Source organism: Bradysia coprophila, chromosome II (genome assembly GCF_014529535.1).
Source record: "Bradysia coprophila strain Holo2 chromosome II, BU_Bcop_v1, whole genome shotgun sequence".
In the NCBI taxonomy this organism is placed as follows: domain Eukaryota; kingdom Metazoa; phylum Arthropoda; class Insecta; order Diptera; family Sciaridae; genus Bradysia; species Bradysia coprophila.
The window spans coordinates 4538231-4558988 of NC_050735.1; the positions used below are offsets into that span (position 1 = coordinate 4538231).

The window sequence follows — 20758 nt, forward strand, 5'->3', positions numbered from 1 at the left end:
ACAATCAGGGCCGGCTTACCTCATCACATAGAGATAGACTACCTAGAGGAATTATGACCCGAAATTCATTGAAAAATTATATCACACACACCACTAACACGAAAATTTCAACTTTGCTTTGCTTTTGACGTTAGGAGGTCCCTTTTCTTTTGACATTAAGAGTCCCTTTTTACTGTCTGTTCACGGAGTTGTCACACACACATACATTTAAATATATGATTTTTCCAAGGTAAATATACTGAGGAGGTAATGCCATATAAAACCGAATCAGATGTGCGGTGGCACGAAAGCTCGATACACCCGCCATCTCTTCCCTTCGTTAAAAACAAAAAAAAGGAATAGAAACTCGAGCCATCTGTTGTGAGGTAGCAAAAATATTTTGTGAAACACAAGTAAATCATAGTCAACCATTTAAAAACATAGCTAACGCCGACCCGTACGAAACACCTATTCGTATCAAAAGCCTTTAATGTGAGACTCTTCATTTCTCTTACTTCATTTTCTTCTCTATTCTTCCTTTTAAATCACTTACATTATCCACTCTTTGCCTTGTTATCATATACAATTAAATTGCCGGAGGCAATATAGACAGCCCCGTAAGAAGTCAAATTTCATAAATTCCTATTTAAACAGCTATATACCGCTATATTTACCTATATTTCACTGTTAATAAACATTTCACAGATAAATATATGCTATTATATAGCTCTATATGCCTGTATATAGCTCAATATAGCTGTATATAGGTATATATAGATGTCCGTATATGGAATCCCTGAAACCCCACACACATAACAAATTATTTCCATGTTAACAGAAACTCTCTAAGTATCATTTTTCCCAAGATATTTCTATTTTACTAAAATCCAATATGGCCGCCGGCAGCCATTTTGTTAGGAGACCGGAAATAGTACTGACGCTTTACATTCGTTAATACCTTTCAAACAAAAAAAAAATCATGAAATTCGGTCAAAATTTACTCGAGATATTGTCAAAATACACCACGTTCACTGTACTTCCGAGTAGCCAGATAAGAGCTCACTCCAAGAGACCTAGCTCACGCTCCGGAGAACATAATTTCATAAAAAAAATTTTCCTTGATTGGTACGGTCAATACCTATCTAATAAAGCTAAAACAGACGAAATATGTTCAAATGTGGCCGACCTACAAGCAAAAACTGCTTGCCGCCCTGTGCCTGTTCCACACCAAGGGGTCTAACTCACGAGTCGGTCATCCGATTTCCATAAACTTTTTTTTTTGTCGATCGGTATTGTAAATACCTTTTATTTGACGTATCACTTACAAGTTTAACGTTTAAATGTCCGGAGATATCTTCGAAAAACCGTAAAGCACTTATTGGGCCACAGCTCGGGAGGGGTCGATCCAAAATCACTCAACCACAATAGGTTTCCCCTTACTCAGGGAGTCCAATTCGACGTGTTACAAACGTATGCGTAAACCTATAAGACCCCAGTACTTCGTACGGGTCTAAAAAAGATGTCAGTGGCATCGAACTTATGTGCTACACCGCGCGTCTGGATGGCATTACCTCATCACTATATTTACCTTGGATTTTTTATTTTAATTTGTCGGTTTGTTCTGCCTCATCATGACCATAAAAGTCTTGTTAAAATTTGTTTGTGCATCGCTGTAAGGTTAATTGTCCAGTGTGATGTAAATGCTAATCGGCCCCTGCTACCAATACAATGTAATGTTTTATATTACGTAACCTTTGAAAATTCTATAAGTCTAACGCAAAAAGGAGCACAACCGAGCGAAAATGCAATTTTTTCTCAATTTGAAAAACTTTTCTTTATTATTTGCCATAATCGCCGTAATACCCCCTCAAACTCTTCATTGTGAGTAATTAGGAAAAAAATGGTTTTGTTGTTCCTTTCCCGAAAAGACCGACAATTTTCAATTTCCGTGTCCATGGTCGCATTTTTGACAAAATTCAATAGAAACTGGTCGTCATCTTCTCGACAAGTTTCCAAAGCAATACTGAACATGTGCCGTAGTGACACAAGTTTGATGGGCTCAGAGTTCGGATTTGAATTTATGTGCGTCACGACAACACCTGTCATAAAAACGTCTTCGTGCGTACAAACTCTGGCCGGAAATGATTTTGAAATATCATCCATAATCCGTTCAATCACATCGAATGTCGTTACATAACCAAGCCCACTGCAATGATTCGGGAACTTGTCGTTCGGAAAGTCTACTGGTGAAGCGTAAAATTTGCTGCTTATATTGGTGACTGTACTTTCGTTTTGATCTACGCGACACCATATGTTTGATGATACCATATCAGCTGGTGATAATGAATCCAATTGCCTAGTTAGTTCAAAAATATTCACGACGACATCATCGTCGGTTTTTACCACAAATTGAGCCTCTCTGCAATGCAAAGTTAGCCACTCATAAGCCATTATCGTTTTTAGTGTGAGATTTCTGTAGGAATCCACAAAATCTCCTATAATAATATCGCCAAAAAAATCACTTTCCACTTGTAACCTAGTATTGTCGTCCTCATTATCGTATGCGTCTGAATTTGCCAATACAAAAACGACCGCTAGAATTTGTAAATTGTTTGCACTTTTAACAGAACCGTAGGTCTGGCGAACTAAATTTCGGCGATCGAAATTGTTTCTAGACGAGAGTACTACAATAACTGCAGTTCGATGATTAGTATACGTGGCTGCAGATGAAACGCATAGATTTCTATTCATTAAGATAAATTTGGTTTTTGGACGATAATGTGGTAAACTAGAGTCCATTGGTACTGTGAAGAATGTGAATGTTAAGCTCTGCAAAATTAAGTAACTTTTAGTGTTCGTTTAAGGAACAAAAAACCACACAAAACAAAACTAAAGATGAAATTACAGTTAAGCTTAGAATGAACACCACTCTCCATTTCGATTTGACTAATTGATTCGATAGAAAGCAAACAGATTTCAGACGAGATAATGTTCCCATGTTTTAAGTTGATTTGATAACTAATGTCTGATTTTTAGGTTGCTTCTATAATTCTCCACGGGTGAAACCACTTCGTTCGGGCTCAAGACAATTATAATGGCTACAAAACCATAAACAAATAAATAAAGCCCGGCGATTCTTTCTACACTAATTGCAGAAAAATTCTTTTCTACGTGTCTTTTCACATCGAACCTTCTTATCAAAACATTTTTGTTGCAGGTTTTAATACTGTTACTATTAATACTACTAAGGTAACAAATGGTGAATTGCGGTAATGCGATAATTTTCGACTCTGTGTATGGTACTTATATTGTGTATTGTTATGCGGACGTAGGATGAATTGTTCGTATTTTTAGTATTTCATACAAAGTTCATAATGGTAGGTTGTGGCAATATGAAACCAACATTGGAACATTCCTAATCGTGAGTCGTGCTATGAATTTTTTAATACATTGACACCAGCACTTGATCTATACTGTAGAGGGCGTATTTTCTATGAAAAAGAGAGTATTAGCAAAGATCGTGAATCATTTCTTAATCTCATTTTTTTCCATTTACTTTTGACGTATCGTGATCTTTGCTAATGGTGTTGCCAGATTGCACCTGAAGTGCAGATTACCAAAAATTCTGCTACATCAATTCACCACATTGACATTGGTTCAGCATGATTTACATTCCTTAACACCCCTAAAATTCCCCTAAAAATACCAAAGCCTCAAACGTTTCTGTTGTGCTAGGGTGTAGCGGTTTTTACAAAATGTGTTAGTTCTTTTAAGGCTCAGCCGGAAATCCACTCAGCTGGTCCATCTGATCATTTTATGGAAGAAAAAAAAAATTCAAACTTTGATTTTGTGCTGCCGCCAGATCGATTTTTGAAAATTTCGTCGTTTTCGGTCCACATCACATATATCGATTTTTTACGGTGGGCTCAGTGTACATAAAAAGTTGAGTCAACATGGTAATCTAATCTCCAGGCTTCACAGATTATTTTATAAAAAAGATCAAGTCTAAAAAATATTTTTTTAGATCATGACTGATTGTCAAAGTTCCCCGATGGTGATTTTGAGACTTTAATCTCGCCTCGAAATTTGATGAAAATGTGCAAAAATGTAAATTAAACTTTAAATATGCTAAATGGACCGCGGTGAGTCAAATACAACATCTGATTTGATTTGGGACACCTAAATTTGATATTTATCTGACAAAAAGTTGTGTTTTTGGTACATGGAATATTGGTGGCGAAAGTCGAATAACCTCAAATCAATAATTTTTTAGCTTAAAATGTATTCCCAGGTTCTGACAATGCGAAACCTTCAATTTTAAGCGTTTTCTAAGCTAATTTACAACATTAAATACATCAAAATTTGAAAATGTAAAGAGACGTAGCCACTGGCTCTAGAACTTGTCAACAGTACGTAAATTAGCTTAGAAAACGCTTAAAATTGAAGGTTTCGCATTGTCAGAACCTGGGAATACATTATAAGCTAAAAAATTATTGATTTGAGGTAATTCGACTTTCGCCACCAATATTCCATGTACCAAAAACACAACTTTTTGTCAGATAAATATCAAATTTAGGTGTCCCAATTCAAATCAGATGTTGTATTTGACTCACCGCGGTCCATTTAGCATATTTAAAGTTTAATTTACATTTTTGCACATTTTCATCAAATTTTGTGGCGAGATTAAAGTCTCAAAATCACCATCGGGGAACTTTGACGATCAGTCATGAACTCAAAAAATATTTTTTAGACTTGATCTTTTTTATAAAATAATCTGTGAAGCCTGGAGATTAGATTACCATGTTGACTCAACTTTTTATGTACACCGAGCCCACCGTAAAAAATCGATATATGTGATGTGGACCGAAAACGACGAAATTTTCAAAAATCGATATGGCGGCAGCACAAAATCAAAGTTTGAAAAAAAATTTTCTTCCATAAAATGATCAGATGGACCAGCTGAGTGGATTTCCGGCTGAGCCTTAACAGAACTAACACATTTTGTAAAACCGCTACACCCTATGTGCATACCCATATTTTAGAGATTTTACAATTGTGAATTCTAAATTATAATATTCATCTATATTATAACCATTATAACATAGCTTTACATAGGAGTCTGGGTTTATCTTTGCATCGACACATAAAAAATGATATGCACCTATGCCCAAATGTTCATTTTGACGAGTTGGATTATGATTCGCGCCTTCGGCTTAGGATCACAATCACCAACTCGTCAAAATAAACATTTGGACACAGGTGCATAATATTTATTAGAGTCACGCTTGTGACTTATGTTTGTGACGACGTCACATTGTGACGCATGAATAGCTATTTTGCTATAGTTGGTAAACGGGGTTGTTTAAAGCGCTAGATGGAAGATTGCCGATACAAGCGAAGCGAGTTCGTCAACATAACAACGTGTTAGCAACAAGATGTTTATCTAATTTAATGTCAGAATCACCATAAATAAACACAATTTTAAAATATTCATCATTGCCAAGCTTAAACACAACGTGTATGTCAGTGCAATGACAGTTTGTAAATTTCCTCCATGTAGATACTGAAACAGGTATTATGAATATTTTGACATTACAGTAGATGAAAGTGTTTTCAGAATCGTGGTTTTTCAAAGAGATTTATTACGGTAGATAGAGCTGATTAGCGATTAGAAAAACCTATAAGAACTATGTCTGACACAGGAGTCGATCCCGTGACATATAGGGCGTGAGTCCAGCGCAATCTAAAGAGTTCCATTACGGAACCTTTGAAAATTCTATAAGTCTATAGCGTCTATAGTAGCGTCTATAGTAGCACACTCGAGAAAAAATACAAATTTTTCTCAATTTGAAAAACTTTTCTTTATTATTTGCCATAATCGACCATATATCTCTTCAAAATCTGCAGTATGGGAAATAAGAAAAAAAATTATATTTTGGTTCCTCTCCCGGAAAGTATGATAATTTTCGATTTCCGTGTCCATGGTCTCGTTTTTGACAAAATTTTTTAGAAAGTGGTCTTCATCATTACGACCATTTTCAAAAACATAACTGAACATTTGCCGTTCTTGCACAAGCTTGATGGGCTCAGAGTTCGAATTTGAATTTATGTGCGTCGAGACAATGCCTGTTATAAAAACGTCTTCATGCGTACAGACTCTTTCCGGAAATGATTTTGAGATATCATCCACAATCCGTTCAATTACATCGAATGTCGTTATGTAACCAACCCCACCGCAATGATCCAGGAACTTCCCGGTCGGAAAATCTACTGGCGAAGCGTAAAACCTGCTATTTTTATTGTTGACTGTACTTTCGTTTTTATGTATGGTACACCAAATGTTTGATGATACCATCTCAGCTGGTGACAATGAATCCAATCGCCTGGTTAGTTCAAAAATATTCACGACGACATCATCGTCGGTTTTGACCACAAATTGAGCCTCTCTGCAATGTGAAGTTAGCCAGTCGTAAGCCATGATCGTTTTTAGTGTCAGATTTCTGTATGAATCTACAAAATCTCCCATAATAATATCGCCGAAACGATCACTTTCAACTTGTAGCTTATTACGGTCGACATCATTATTGTGTGCGTCTGAATTTGCCAATAGAAAAACGACCGCTAGAATTTGCACATTGTTTGCACTTTTAACAGAACCGTAGGTTTGACGGACTAAATTTCTGCGCTCGGAATTCTTTCTAGACGAGAGTACTACAATAACTGCAGTTCGTTGTGTGTTATTCTTTGCAGCAGATGAAACGCATAGGTTTCTGTTCATAAAAATTAATTTGGTTTTTGGACGATGATGTGGTGAAACAGAGTCCATTGGCATTGTGTAGAATATGAATATTAGGGTCTGCAAAAATAAAGAGCTTGTTTGTTTGAAAAAACAATACGTGAAATAAATTTACAGTCAAACTTAGAACGAGCACCACCCTCCATTTCGATTTCAACAATTGATTCGACAGAAAGTCAACAGATTTCAGGCGAGATAATGAATGGACTCCCATGTTTTAGTCGACTCGATAAGTTTTCTAAATGGATAAAAACAAAAAACTAATTAGAAATTACTGGAAACGTCTCACAACAGTACGGTACAAACGATATGTCAGCTTTCCTTCACTTCAAGCTGTGTTCTGAAATTAATTATTCACTTACATTCTGAAACTGCTATGGCTGCTATGGCTCAGAAAAATGCAACGCTTATATATACAAAAAGTCCAATGAGACCATGCGCGAGACGTTTAAATTTTTTTGCATAAAAAATGTTAAGTTCAACACCTGCGTAAATTAACCCATTTTGATTTGAATTTATGTGTCACGAAACATCTACTATGTGAGCACCAAATAAACTGTCTTTGAATATGTTTCATCTACAATCCGTTCAATGACCGCCATGGTCTGGGAAATAAACCAGCGACGGTGCATCTACCATGTTAAAATTAAAAAACTACGAAGAGACATAGTCCATCGGTTTTTAGTTTTTAGTGTCAAAACTTTCCTGTACTAATCAACAAAATCATCGACAAGAACGGATTTCCGGATTTCATATAACACATACATTCGACTTACACTTGCAAAACAAGTTCAGGTACTTTTCCGGTTAGGTCAATCAAAAGAGCGATGGGTCCAGGATTGAATCTCCAAGGTGATGAAGCTCATATTTTTTTCCTAATCATATATGACTTTAGTCTCACAAAAAAATACAAAGTTCTCATTTAACACCACCTTTATAACACTCACGTCGTACTTGTACATTCAAATAGCCAAAATAACTTCCTACTCCAAATAAAAATGTAACTAACACTTTCTGTCTAAAAGACGGGGAAATGCACAACAGGTCCATTGGCGGCTTAAATGCCTAGGAAATGTGGCTTTGTTTACCCATTCTATCCTATCATCAGATACTTTTCATGTCAAAATCGATCCGAACTCTTCACATGAAAACAGTTCATGAACTCATTCATTCAGAAACGCACAGGTCTTTGTTCATGCAAATAAATATTTGTGTTGGACGGCTAGACAATTACGACATTAACTAATTTCAGACTGCAGAAATAAGACTGTGTTAAATACGAAAGATCTTATTTGTCTAAAGAAGAATGTTCGCAAGACATGTGAGATGTCGTTCGAATAATTTTGGGTAAGCAAATAGTAATGAAAAAATACATTACCTACAGGTACTTTTTCAAAAAAAAAAACAGTAAATGAACTTCTTGTAAACAAAAATTCGACAGTCTGAAATTTAAAGCGAAGTAAGAAACGCGTTGACTAAGATTTGGTTGACTTGCAAAGAATCGAAAATTGAAGAATTGACGTATTTCGAAATGACATGTAAAGGGTTCGATAAATTTCAATTTCTTTGGCCTAACCTATATGAAAGCCCATCGATCCATCCAACTCAATAACTAATTTATGGTTGTAGCTATTTTTGTCATACGATAGCACGTTTTGCTATTTCAAAAATTGTTGATAATAACAGTTCGCGGGCACGTTTTCCTAAATATGAGATAATTTTCTATGACCTCCAGTTCCGTCACTGATATCACATTTTTTGTTAAATCTTTTTTTTTTTTTGCTTCTTAAATTGTAAGAAATGTTCTTGTGATGTGATTCGAATTTTGAAAAAAATATGTGACGCATGTTTGTTCATTGAACAAGGGATTTTTAATTTCATTTCTTCTTTTCCGTCTTGTTCCATCCACTCTATTCCCGAGAACTTTGCCACTCTATCATCGCTCATATGCCCATCTGACATACAATTTTGTATTTATAAAAATTGCGGTCTTTTTGCCATCTCTGACTATGCTTGGAGTTAGAGAGCTATGCCGAAACGTATTTCTATTTTCAGAAACTGCAAACTCCTGATACCATCTTTGAGTGACACACGGCAGAGTTAATCACTTCTTGAATGAATACACATTCTGTCTCACCCAAATAATACAATTAAAATACACTGTGGCTATTCGCACGCGCGTGCGAATAGCCATTACACTTTGTATTTGACTATTCGCACGCGCGTGCGAATAGCCATTCCACACTGTAGTAGACTATTCGCACGCGCGTGCGAATAGCCATTTCACATTGAACCTGGCTATTCGCAGGCGCGTGCGAATAGCCATTTTACATTGGGTTTGACTATTCGCACGCATCCACATTTTATCTTAAATCAAAACGATTCCATTTTGTCGTTATAGCGTTATTTATTGGCTGAAAACCTGAACTTAACATGTCTTTAGCGTAAATTCATTCAAAATATTTTGAGATCAGAATTAACTCGAAATATCCAAAACTTACGTTACATTAAATGATAGATTTTTTTTAATTAATTCAAAATAAGTAAAGTAAAAATATCGAAAGGGTCACAATAAAAATTCTTAGGGAATTTTTCCTTTTAACGACTTAATCTAACGACAAAGCGTTTCGTTCGATCGTAGTGAATTTTTCCATCGAGAAAATGTAAACGCGTTTGTTGATACTCACTAATTTAGCCTCCTACGAAATTTAACGCAAGATGGTATGTTACATTCTTTTTCATATTCATTGTTCCACTTTGAAACAAACCATTTTTTGGTAGAATAAAGCGAAAAACGTTTTGGAACATTTGAATTTACAATTATTTTATTGGAACATTTTAATGCTGACAATATCGAAATGGCTTAAAGTTCAATATTGAAAATAAAAAATTTCTTCTTCCGAAATTTTTTCAATAAAATCGGACAAAATTCTATGTAGTCCACTGTGCATTGGCTTGACATGATCAATTTGATTATCTGGACGAGCACTGCGAAATTCAAGTTTGTTTTGGGTGGTGCCTGAAGAATCTTTTTAATGCTCAAGTTTAATTTTAATCACTCTAGTCACTTTTTATCACTCCTTTTGAGCCATTAATGGTAAATAATAATTCTGTTCTGACCAAATTTTGAACCCATGATACTAAAACCAATTACTCATGAAGCAAGAACTCTAACCATCACGTAATTTTCCGTACATAGGGTTAAATGTATGGCGAAGGTATAGTTTTCAAACAACCTTGTATGTAACACGTTTCGCAACTTGTTGCATGAATTACTATTTCGACACTTGTCTGTGTATAAATGAAGACACTCTTACATTGCCGTTTGTTGATCTATCAGTTCTACGAGTACTGGCTATTCGCACGAGTACTCGTAGGCTTAGCTATTCGCACGCGTGTGCGAATAGCATCAGCCATTAAAATAAGTCTAATTCATCACTTCGTCTATTTTTGGAAATCAATTAATTAATTCAACGGAAAACTATTAATGATTAACCTTCGCAAGACTTTCATTGCAAGTGAAGTGCGTATATAACTTCATATTTTAGTAAAGAGACATCGACTCAAAGCAGCTGCATAATAGTATTTTACATGACTAGGGATAAAAAGATGAAAATTAGAGTTTTCGTGTGAATTTTGTTGATCCGTGGCGAAGCCGAGGTCAATAAACACACGAAAACGAGACTTTTTACTTTTATCCCGAGTTATGTAATGGATTTTACATGCTGAGGGCGTCGAAACGCGTGCTTCAAACATGAAAAGTTCGGTTTTCGACGCATGTAGCATGTAAAACCCATTTCTTTTTTCATTTTAGTGGAATTAAATTTGTAAGTAATTTAAACTATCATTGAGAAAACACGAGTAGATTCAACGATTGACCTTTTCACAAGCTCTTTTGCGTCGATTAACAATAGCTTGCCAAAAGTACAGCAACCTATTCAATCTAATTTCGGAGCATGACTCAGGTTCCAATTTTATATTCCTACTCCTTAAATTAGGATCTTACCTGTTTCAAATTTAAATATTGTCGAATATCTTCTCTATGTTTAAGAAAGCACATAGAGGTAGACTACCTAGAGAGAAATCATTACGAACTGTATGAGAGAAAATTTGGTGTTTTTATGGCTAATCAGTAGAGCTCATACGTTTTTTAGTGAGTACTGTGTATGAATAATTGATGTGTATAAATGTCTAACTACAGTAGGTGAAATAGATTCGAATATATCCAATCATCAATTAGATCGCAGCAAGATAGGTTCTCCTCTACAGTGCGAGAAAATAACGAAATAAAAGTTTTTCGACATGTTATTAACATGTTAAAGACCATATTATCAGGTCTATTACTTCCAACGATCAAAATATTTTTAATCTGTTGATTTCAAATCTTGTACTTCAATTCTTTTAACATGCATTTCACTATGACCATATAACCCAGAGCTGGTCATTATTTTTGTTTTCATTATGCCTATTGTATGAATAGTATCTATGTGATAGGTTAATTAATTAAAGTTGTTCGCGCGTGATAATACGTTATTGTTCCGTTCCATACACTTGTATTTGCAACTTCTCATTATAACGTATAACGTATTTCTCATGTGGCACCCTGTTGACTGAGTGACATACCATTATTGTCATATTTCTTGGAAGTTTATTCATAGTTTAACGCGCACTTCAACATTATGTTTCAAGACGCGTTCCTCAAAATTGTTTGTAAAATTTATTTAGTCTGTTTGAAGTTAATTGGTCTTTGGCCATTTTTGTATGATTCTAGAAATAAGTCCTTTTCTATCAACTTATTTTATGCAGTCATACCGTTTCTGTTGGTGCCATTTTACACCATTATTAGTGTACGCAATTTTTCTTTCCTCCTCGATGAAGTGAAAATCGTTTTTCGTAACATTGTGCTGCGAATGGTGTCAAACGCTTTTTTAGTCTCCAATCTCATTTTCTCGATTTTCATTTATGGCACACAGTTAAGTCAGTATGGTAGAATAAAGAAATTGTTTCATAAGTTCAGAAAGCTAACTACAAGTTTCGATCGATGGCTACCAATGGACGAAGTGAATTACCTGCCTCAACTAGTCAAATTTACGCTTCGCGTGCTCTTCTTCACAATAGTGTACGAGTTGTATCATATGTCTAGTATGTCATTTATTGCCCCTAATAAATTCGGCGTTTGTACATTGCTTGCATTTGTGTTACCGAATTTTATTGTCAAATGTTATCCAGACCTATTTTATGGAGGTATGTTAGTAGGACATTTTTATTTCCATCAAATGAACAAAGAAATTCGGATCATCCTGAATGCCGTTATTGAATTGAAAAGTTCCGGGAGTGAAAATGGAATGAGAAATTTAAGCCAAAAGCTGGAAAACGTAACCGTCCATTACTTCCAGTTAATTGAAATTGTCAGAGAATTCAATTCGTTTACATCGCTCCGTGTACTTCTATGGCTTTTCATTTTGTTGCTGAATTTCGTGGTTCACTTTTACATGCAGTACGCATTTCTGTGGGCATTATTTCGACATGGACAGAGAATTAATGTTGTCATTTCCATAATCGGATTCATCTACACTTTTTTCCAATTATTTGAATTTTGGCTTACAACATCAATCTGTTCCAAACTGTCCAACGAAATAAACCGAACTGAAATAATGTTAAGCTCAATGTACCTTCATCTTTGCCATACTGATCACGTTCCATTCAAAGAAAAAGTAAGAAGAAATTTCAGATGAAGTAAACATATTCCGATTGTCATAATTTAATTATACATACTACCGCAGGTGTTCATGACTGCCAATCGTATCAAACATGAGAATCTGGAAATCACTGGCTCAAAATTATTTGTCATTGATTCGCGTTTAATTTTCTCGGTAATTCGAATGGTAACTTTGGATGGCCTTCGCCTCAAATAAATTTTGTTTCTTTTACTTTTCCAGATTATTAGCAGTACCTTCTCATACTTAGTGATACTCATACAGTTTGAATTGTCCAACATAAACATGTGAAAATATATTGCAAAAGTTTAATTGTACTTGTGTTTCCTTCGAGAGGTAAATACTTCTGGAAATAATTGAAATAAACAAAAAAAAAATTATTCGAAGTGCGACGCTCCTCGGGGTTTTTTTTAAGATTCCTTTAACATTCTTTTTCTCAACGACGCCCTATGCCCTATATCCAATATCAGACGAACAGGGCAGATTTATTTATCATACGAAACGAAAGGCCGTATTTTCATCTAATCGAAACCATCTCTTTTGCTTCATTAGTTCTAAAAGGGCACGATGTACAATATAAAACCACATTATCCAGAGCTTGACTGCAATCGATATACCTACTAATTGATTAATTCAATGTTCTCTCTATTAATTATTCACCATTGCATGACTTCATTCAAGTGACGCACTTAATTAACATTCGAAGCTTTTAGTAAGGGACTTCGTTGTGTACTCTTCTTCAATGAAACGAACAGAACGGAAACACATTTCTTCACATTGCATCGTTGTCGGAGAGACTACAATTTTTGGCTGGTACGTTGACTGAAAACTGGAAATTACTCCAACAAGTAATAGTACTTGCTGGGACATTTTTTGTTGAGACGTGTGTGAAGGTTGTTTTTTTTTGTCTGGTGAGAGAATGTGACGTTTTTGGTCCGCCTGAATGAAAAATTGATTTGGGCGAGACGGTAATGAGTTGTTTTCTGGCCATAAGACAACAAAATATCCTTCATAATGTCAATCCGACCCGTTTTATTCAATTTTACATAAGAATCTACACAAAAGGTAATTTCCTTGAGTAAACTTTGTTGGATAATCCAACTTGGATTTAATACGGGAAATGGTTTGTATGTAACACCCTGTTGTTAGATGAAAACCAAATTATCGTAAAATATTTTTTGGGGAATTAGTCGTATTTTAGTTATCATCCTTTCGAACATTATAATGTTTCAAAAAGCGTTCCTCAAAATTGTTTGTAAAATTTATTTAGTTTGTCTGAAGTTAATTGGCCTCTGGCCATTTTCGTACGATTCTGCAACTAACTCATTTTCCTTCAATCTATTTTACGCAGTCATACCGTTTGCATTAGTGCCATATTATACCATTATCAGTGTGCGCGATTTTTCTTTTCTCCTCGATGAAGTGAAAATCCTTTTCCGGAACATTGTGCTGAAAATGGTCTCTACCGCTTTCATAGTCTTCAATCTCATTTTTTCAATTTACGTCCATGGTACACAGTTCCGTCAGTTTGGAAGGATAAAGAAACTGTTTCATAAGTTCCGAAAGCTAACTGCAAATTTTGATCGATGGCTACCAATGGATGAAGTGAATTACTTACCTCAATTGGCCAAATTTACTCTACGAACGTTCTTCTTTTCAATAGTGTACGAATCGTATCACCTCTTTAGCGTGTCATTTGTTGCTCCTAATAAATTTAGCATATGTTCAATACTTGCATTCGTGTTACCGAATTTTATCGTCAAATTTTATCCGGACATTTTTTACGGTGGCATGTTGGTGGCACATTTTTATTTCCATCAAATGAACAAAGAAGTTAAACTCATCCTTAACACGGCTATTGAACAGAAAAGCTCCTGGCAAGAAAATATGAATGTAATCACAGCGTTAAGTGAAAAACTGGAAAATGTGGCCGTTCATTACTTTCAGCTAATTGAAATTGTAAAGGAATTCAATTCGATCACATCATTCCGCGTACTTCTGTGGCTTTTCATTTTGTTGCTGAATTTCGTAGTCCATTTATTTATGCAGTACGTTTTTGTCGGGGTGTCACTACAGCATGGACAGAAAATAAACGTTGCTATTTCAATAACCGGACTGATCGATACTATGTTACAATTATTTGAATTTTGGCTTACAACGTCAATCTGTTCGAGATTGTCGAACGAAATAAGCCAAACGGAAATAATGTTAAGCTCAATGTACCTCCATCTACGCCATAGTGATCATGTTCAATTCAAAGAGAAAGTAAGAAGAAATTTCAGAGGAAGTAAACATTTTCCGTTGATCAATTTCATTATACTACCGCAGATGTTCATGATTGCCAATCGTATCAAACACGAGAATCTGGAAATCACTGGCTCTAAATTATTTGTCATTGATTCGCGTTTAATTTTCGCGGTAAATCCATTGGTAACATTAGATGGCGTTCGTATCAAAAAAAATTGGTTTCTTTTACTTTTTCAGATTATTAGCAGTACCTTTTCGTACTTGATGATACTGATACAATTTGAGTTGTAAAATGTGAGTGTGAACATATTTAACAAGGAAATAAATTTGAAAAAAAAATTGTACGATTTTTGGATAGTAACGAGAGCTCATTAGGCATAACATAAAGGTCCAAGTCGGTCTAGAGAAACCTTTTTTATTTGCAAAGAAATACCAGGTTTTTTAGAAGAACAATATGCTCCAGTCAAGAACATCGATGTGTCAAGAATTACATTCTTGTGTCGAGAACGACATCGTTGTGTGTTGTATTGATAACAACATTGTTGTATTGATAACAACATTGTTGTATTGATAACATCATTGTTGTGTCGAGAACGACATTGTTGTGTCGAGAACGACATTGTTGTGTCGAGAACGACATTGTTGTGTCGAGAACGACATTGTTGTGTCGAGAACGACATTGTTTTACTAATAACAAACTAACGCTGATGATCACTGTTTCCTGCAGACTATGTACTCGTATTCACCCACAGATTCACTACTAAAGCTAATGCATTCAAGAAATGCTTTAAGAACCCGAACGTGAGAATAAAAGTGCAAAAAAGTTAGACCGTTAGCCGAATTTGAATTATTGCACCGTCGCTCCCAAGTACATTGTGGTCTGTCTTTTTTCTGTCTTTTTAAGAATACTTATCGGTGCACTTTAGGTAATACCTCTATGTGGACTCTGAGTCCTTAACACAAAAACCAACATTTATTCGAAATATTTTTTTAAAAATTCAATCAACGATGTAAATGCATTCAAAATACCTTTTTCTTCTACAAAATAATAACGGCATAACCTGGTTACTGCCTCTCGGATAAATATTGTCAAACAAAAACGAATAACTTTCTAGCCTCTTACACAAACAATTCTATGCTGGAAACGTTTGGCGTTCTTCTTCCCGTTCCAATTTAAATTTTCGAATTGATGGTGGTAACAGCTTTATGGATAGCTTGTGCCACATAAACGACATTGTTTTCATTCAATCCGCACATGTTTATCCGACCCGTTGACAACAAATAGATGTGATACTCGTTTATCAGCAATTTGACTTGTTGTTCTGCAATGGTTACATAGAAATTGTTAGAAATAATTTAGACAGGCGCTGCGAAGTAAAGCACTACCATTCAGTCCAGTGTAAGAGAACATTCCGATCTGATCGACAATGTGGTTCCAGGTTCCCGGTGTTTTCAATTTTGTCAGTTCACCGAACAACGCCTGTCTCATCTGTTGAATGCGTGACGACATCATTCGAATGCAATTCATCCATTCTTCTCGCAAATCGGGATTACTCAAAATTGTGCTCACGACACGTGCACCATAAGCTGGTGGAGTTGAGTAAGTGGCTCGCACAATCAATGTTAATTGGGATAGTACAGCGGCCGAGGTGGAGCTATCTTTTTGTACGACGACCAAGTTACCAATGCGTTCAGCTGGAATTTTTGAGTGGCAAGAAATTGGTTAATTCATTAATTGAATATGACGCCGTCACACTTACAATAAAGCCCGAAATTTTTGGCATACGATTGAGCGCAAAGCAATTCGAATCCCCTGGATTCAAAGTATCGCACAGCGAAGGCGTCACGGATCGGGTCACCAGATGCAAAACCTTGATATGCCGAATCGAAGAACGGGAACAATTTCTTCTTTTCCATCAAATCAGCGATTTGCTTCCATTGCTCCTCCGTCGGATCGCAACCGGTTGGATTATGCGCACAGGCGTGTAGAACAATAACGGCGTTCTCGGGTGCGTTATTCAAATCTTCAAGGAGTCCGGCGAAATTGATAGCTCGCGACACTGGATCCCAATATCTGTATTCCTTAATTGTAGTGAATCCGGCGCCAGCAAAGACTTTGAAATGATTTTCCCACGTCGGATCGGAGAAATACACAACACTTCTGCCAAGTTTGCGGGCTAAAAACTCGGCTCCGATCTTCAAAGCTCCAGTACCGGAAAGAGATTGAACTCCAACGGCCTAGGTAATTTTAAAACCTTAAATGATTCACTTTAAGCGACCTGGGGTTAATAGTTCTACTCACGCGATTTTCTTTAATTGCCTTAGATTCCTCACCCAACAACAACAAAGTCGATGCTTTAGTAAATGCTTCGAGTCCTGAATTTAAAATTTAGTTTTGATATGAACCAACAACATTTGATCGTCTAGTGTTACCTGTAACTGGAATGTATTCATGATTCAATGTGCTGTCGGTAGCGACTTTTGTTTCTGTCGCTCTAACGACCGGTAGCACCCAAGGTTTTCCATCAGCAGTTCGATATGCTGAAAAGTGGAAAAAAGAACATTATTTGCTGGTGACATAATCAACCGTGTTGATCTAACAAGAAGGCTCACAGAAATAAAAGGTGTTGTAGCGTAGCCTTTAGTCGAATACAGTCACTGAGTGATCAGGTTTCTTTCTGGCTATAATATTACCAAATCATGTCGAAAAACTATTTTTTTCATAAACTTGTTACTTGGCAAGTGGTTTACCATAGCACTGAATCAGATACTACGGGTTTACTTGTCGGTGTAAACATACTTCCATCATTGTCACTAATGATTGTATTCAACAAATTGCCGCAGAAGACACGACATCAGAGGACTATGTGATGCACTACACAAAGAGCTCCACACAATCCGAGTTCTACGTTTTACTGAAAGTGGACCAGGCCCGAACAATGCTGTAAATCGAGCGACTCCCTAACAACCTTTCCAATTTTTTTTTTTGAAAATTTTTAATTATGGAGCATTTTACAAATTAGTGTCCTGAGAGGCTTTTTCGATCCCGTGAAGACCTGAAGCGATCAGAAACAGAAGGTGTGTTCTTATGGTATAGCAATATCGGTACGTCTGAATGCGTATGCGAAAGAAATGGTCATTAACATAGTGATGCAATAAGACACAAATAGTTTGTAATCTTGTCACATTTGTACTACATTACATCAACCGGTGGAAGGGAAAGAATTTATTGGTGAATTTACATATGTTTTTGTGTCGATCAATAAGTATAAATTATTGAAATTACGACAAGAAAATCTTGCAGTTTCTAGCAGAAAAACAATTTTTTTTTACGCCTATGAGATAACAATTATTATGTGTTTCGCGTGTTTCGTCATCAATGTGTGTTGTGTTAGTGTAGTTCGACTTTCATTCAGCTAAAAAACTGCAATTATCTCTCATAGAAACGAGAGGAACATCATCTGTTCTGGAGTAACTGTTACCAGCTATGATAAGATAAAATAATGAAAACAACATCACTCACAAGGGGTCACGTATTACACGATAAAGTAGTATCACTGTGTGGAATGCGCATTTATATATATTATATATAACCTCCCGAGAGAGGCATATCATTCATAAAGATAATTAGCGAAAAACAATTTCTGTAACTTCTATTTGACCTTTGATTTAGTTTATGGTTCATTTCATGGAGGCTGTTACACAACAGCACCAATTGATTAGCCTTTACCAATATATTGAATAGTCTATCCACCATAGAAAAAAAACGATAGAAAAACGGTGCCGAAAAACTGGATTAAAATACCAAATTAAAAAGTAAATCAATTGGTTCTACTCACCACCGACACTTAAATTCACTTTATCTTTAAATGGATCACTATTGTATGTTGCTGTCAACGCAAATACTTCAATTTTTGCTCCTTCCTCAAGATTGGCAAACACGGACGACGACATTTTCACGAAAAAAAAGGTTCAAAAATAAATTATTTTTTGTTATCACCACGAACACTTGCCGCTTAATGAATGAAATTCACAAATATTTTTTGGCACAACATATGTGTACCATATACCATATGTATGTACAGCTGCCGTATCTTTTTATAGCGTGAACGACGTGAACGGCAACCACCTATGTCAGATTGAGCCGAGAACGACATAAATTTTTGTAGATAAATTCAAAAAATGTTTTGTCTAACATTTTTCTTCTCCAATTTATCGAAATAGATTGAGGAGATGTAGTGTGATGAATAACCTTTTACTTTAGCGGTTCAGTTTTGAGTTTTTTTTTTTGTACATTCTTAGATGGTTTTACGATGGTTTTATCTATGGACGCAGGGCCTATTTTAAGGGAATTAAATCCCCGAAAATTGAGTAATTTTCCGTCAAGTTACATCTGTTTCTCTAAAATAGCAGAAGATCGGCCTTTTTAGTTGTTATTTATGTCTTTCTACGTAAGACGTAATTTTTAAATTATTAAATCTATCTTTCTGCTGGAACCTGCCGAATTTTGCGGCTCTCAAATCCTAATAGTTAGAATAAAAATAGACTCGGACTGATCTGATTTTTTGTATGAACGGAGCGGCCTCTTATACGTTTACTTCTTTTACAATCCCGAATGGTTTTATGGCCAGTTCAGCACTGGATGAAAAAACTTGTGAAAAATTGACTGTAGGGAATGTAAAAAGACAGTGGGTCTAAATGATCATATTTAGGTTGGGGATAGTCTTTGCTTCTAACTCTAAATTCTTATTACAAAGACACCATCATGGTTTTAATGTAGAAAAAATTGATTTGAAGAATGTCTCGGCCAAAAATGTATTACTCACTCAGTTGTATGTGTCTTTGATTGCAAACAGTTCTTGAGTGTGGTGGAGAGAGCAAGGACTCTACTTTAGATTTTTTATTTGTTTTTTATCATCGGTAGGCCAGTTAATTTTTAAATGATATTTCTTAGTAGCCAATGAAATAGATTAAGATTGGCTCACCTAGTATGTGTATATAACGTAGATGGAAGCACGGGGGTGCTGAACCGTGGTGATCCGCTTGTCAAACGGACAGTACATAAACAAAATTCATCACTTATTGAGTAATTTTCCGAAATTTAATACCATTAAAATAGGCTCTGCTCTACACAGATTAAAAATCAAGGCTACAATCTACCCTCTCAAGTATGGTTTAATGACCACAAGGTTCTAAATTTGGGGAGGTCGCGCAGATTATATAGGCGGATGGCACCAAAGTATATAAACACTGAATATAATATAATATAATGCAAATGCACAATTATGCAGAGATCCCTACTGCCAGGTGAGTTTGGTTCGTTATGTTGCACACATACTGAATTCGTTTGCGTCAAATTGCAACTAGTGTGGTGAGTGAATTCAACTTCATACAAACGTAGCAGATGCAACAGCATTAATCACAAAAACCAATGAAAGTACAAATCAGGTAGGGTCTGTCCATACAAACCGGAGGAAATAGCGATTTCATATAAAAAAACTCATCTTTCAATGATTTTCACTGAGAGGTGAGTTTGTTTACATGAAATCGCTATTTCCTCCGCTTCATACAAATTTTGACCATATCTATAAGAGTTGACAAAAACAAACGAATTCAATATGTGTGCAACATAACGAAACTAAATTCACCTGAAACTTATTTGTGCGTAATTGAGCACCAATACACCAAGGTATATAGACACTGAACGTAGTGCAAATGCGTAGTTTCGCACCAAGGCTGTAAACTTTGGGGAGGTTACAGAATCTGTATCTGTATCTGCATGACCTCCCCAAAGTTTACAACCTTGGTTTCGCACGGATTCCTACTTTCAGGTGAGTTTCGTTTCGTTATGTTGCACACATATCGAGATCGTTTGCGTCAAGTTGCATCTAGTGGTGAGGTGAATCAAGGTTCTGAAAGAACAGGTTAAGACAACTCTGAGTTGATCACGAGAAAAATGATCATGTTGTCGTGTGATTATTGACAGGAAATTCGCCCGGATCTCGCACATTCAAATGAC

The 20758-nt window shown here is 35.9% G+C and overlaps 3 protein-coding genes and 1 long non-coding RNA gene across 4 annotated transcripts; 2 read left to right on the forward strand and 2 right to left on the reverse strand.

The window, feature by feature from the left end:
• Positions 1 to 1615: 1615 nt before the first annotated feature.
• Positions 1616 to 7146, reverse strand: LOC119067780 (beta-1,3-galactosyltransferase 5-like). The gene is made up of 4 exons (XM_037170923.1): positions 7082 to 7146; positions 6891 to 7013; positions 6320 to 6835; positions 1616 to 2292 (listed from the first exon to the last, which is right to left on the reverse strand). The coding sequence occupies exons 2-4, from the start codon at positions 6987 to 6989 to the stop codon at positions 1795 to 1797; spliced, it is 1113 nt and encodes a 370-aa protein (XP_037026818.1). The 5' UTR covers positions 6990 to 7013; positions 7082 to 7146; the 3' UTR covers positions 1616 to 1794.
• A 4697-nt stretch (positions 7147 to 11843) lies between these two features.
• On the forward strand, positions 11844 to 12785 carry LOC119067802. Its single transcript, XR_005086049.1, has 3 exons — positions 11844 to 12489; positions 12559 to 12648; positions 12715 to 12785. It is a non-coding gene; the product is annotated as an uncharacterized LOC119067802 (long non-coding RNA).
• A 1030-nt stretch (positions 12786 to 13815) lies between these two features.
• Positions 13816 to 15030, forward strand: LOC119067794. Its single transcript, XM_037170944.1, has 3 exons — positions 13816 to 14757; positions 14821 to 14910; positions 14977 to 15030. Exons 1-3 carry the CDS (start codon positions 13948 to 13950, stop codon positions 15028 to 15030), a joined length of 954 nt encoding a protein of 317 aa, XP_037026839.1. The 5' UTR covers positions 13816 to 13947.
• Positions 15031 to 15711: 681 nt separating this feature from the next.
• LOC119067787 (aspartate aminotransferase, cytoplasmic) lies at positions 15712 to 18886 on the reverse strand. The gene is made up of 6 exons (XM_037170934.1): positions 18579 to 18886; positions 17173 to 17280; positions 17042 to 17115; positions 16500 to 16977; positions 16126 to 16434; positions 15712 to 16061 (listed from the first exon to the last, which is right to left on the reverse strand). Exons 1-6 carry the CDS (start codon positions 18691 to 18693, stop codon positions 15913 to 15915), a joined length of 1233 nt encoding a protein of 410 aa, XP_037026829.1. The 5' UTR covers positions 18694 to 18886; the 3' UTR covers positions 15712 to 15912.
• Positions 18887 to 20758: the final 1872 nt, after the last annotated feature.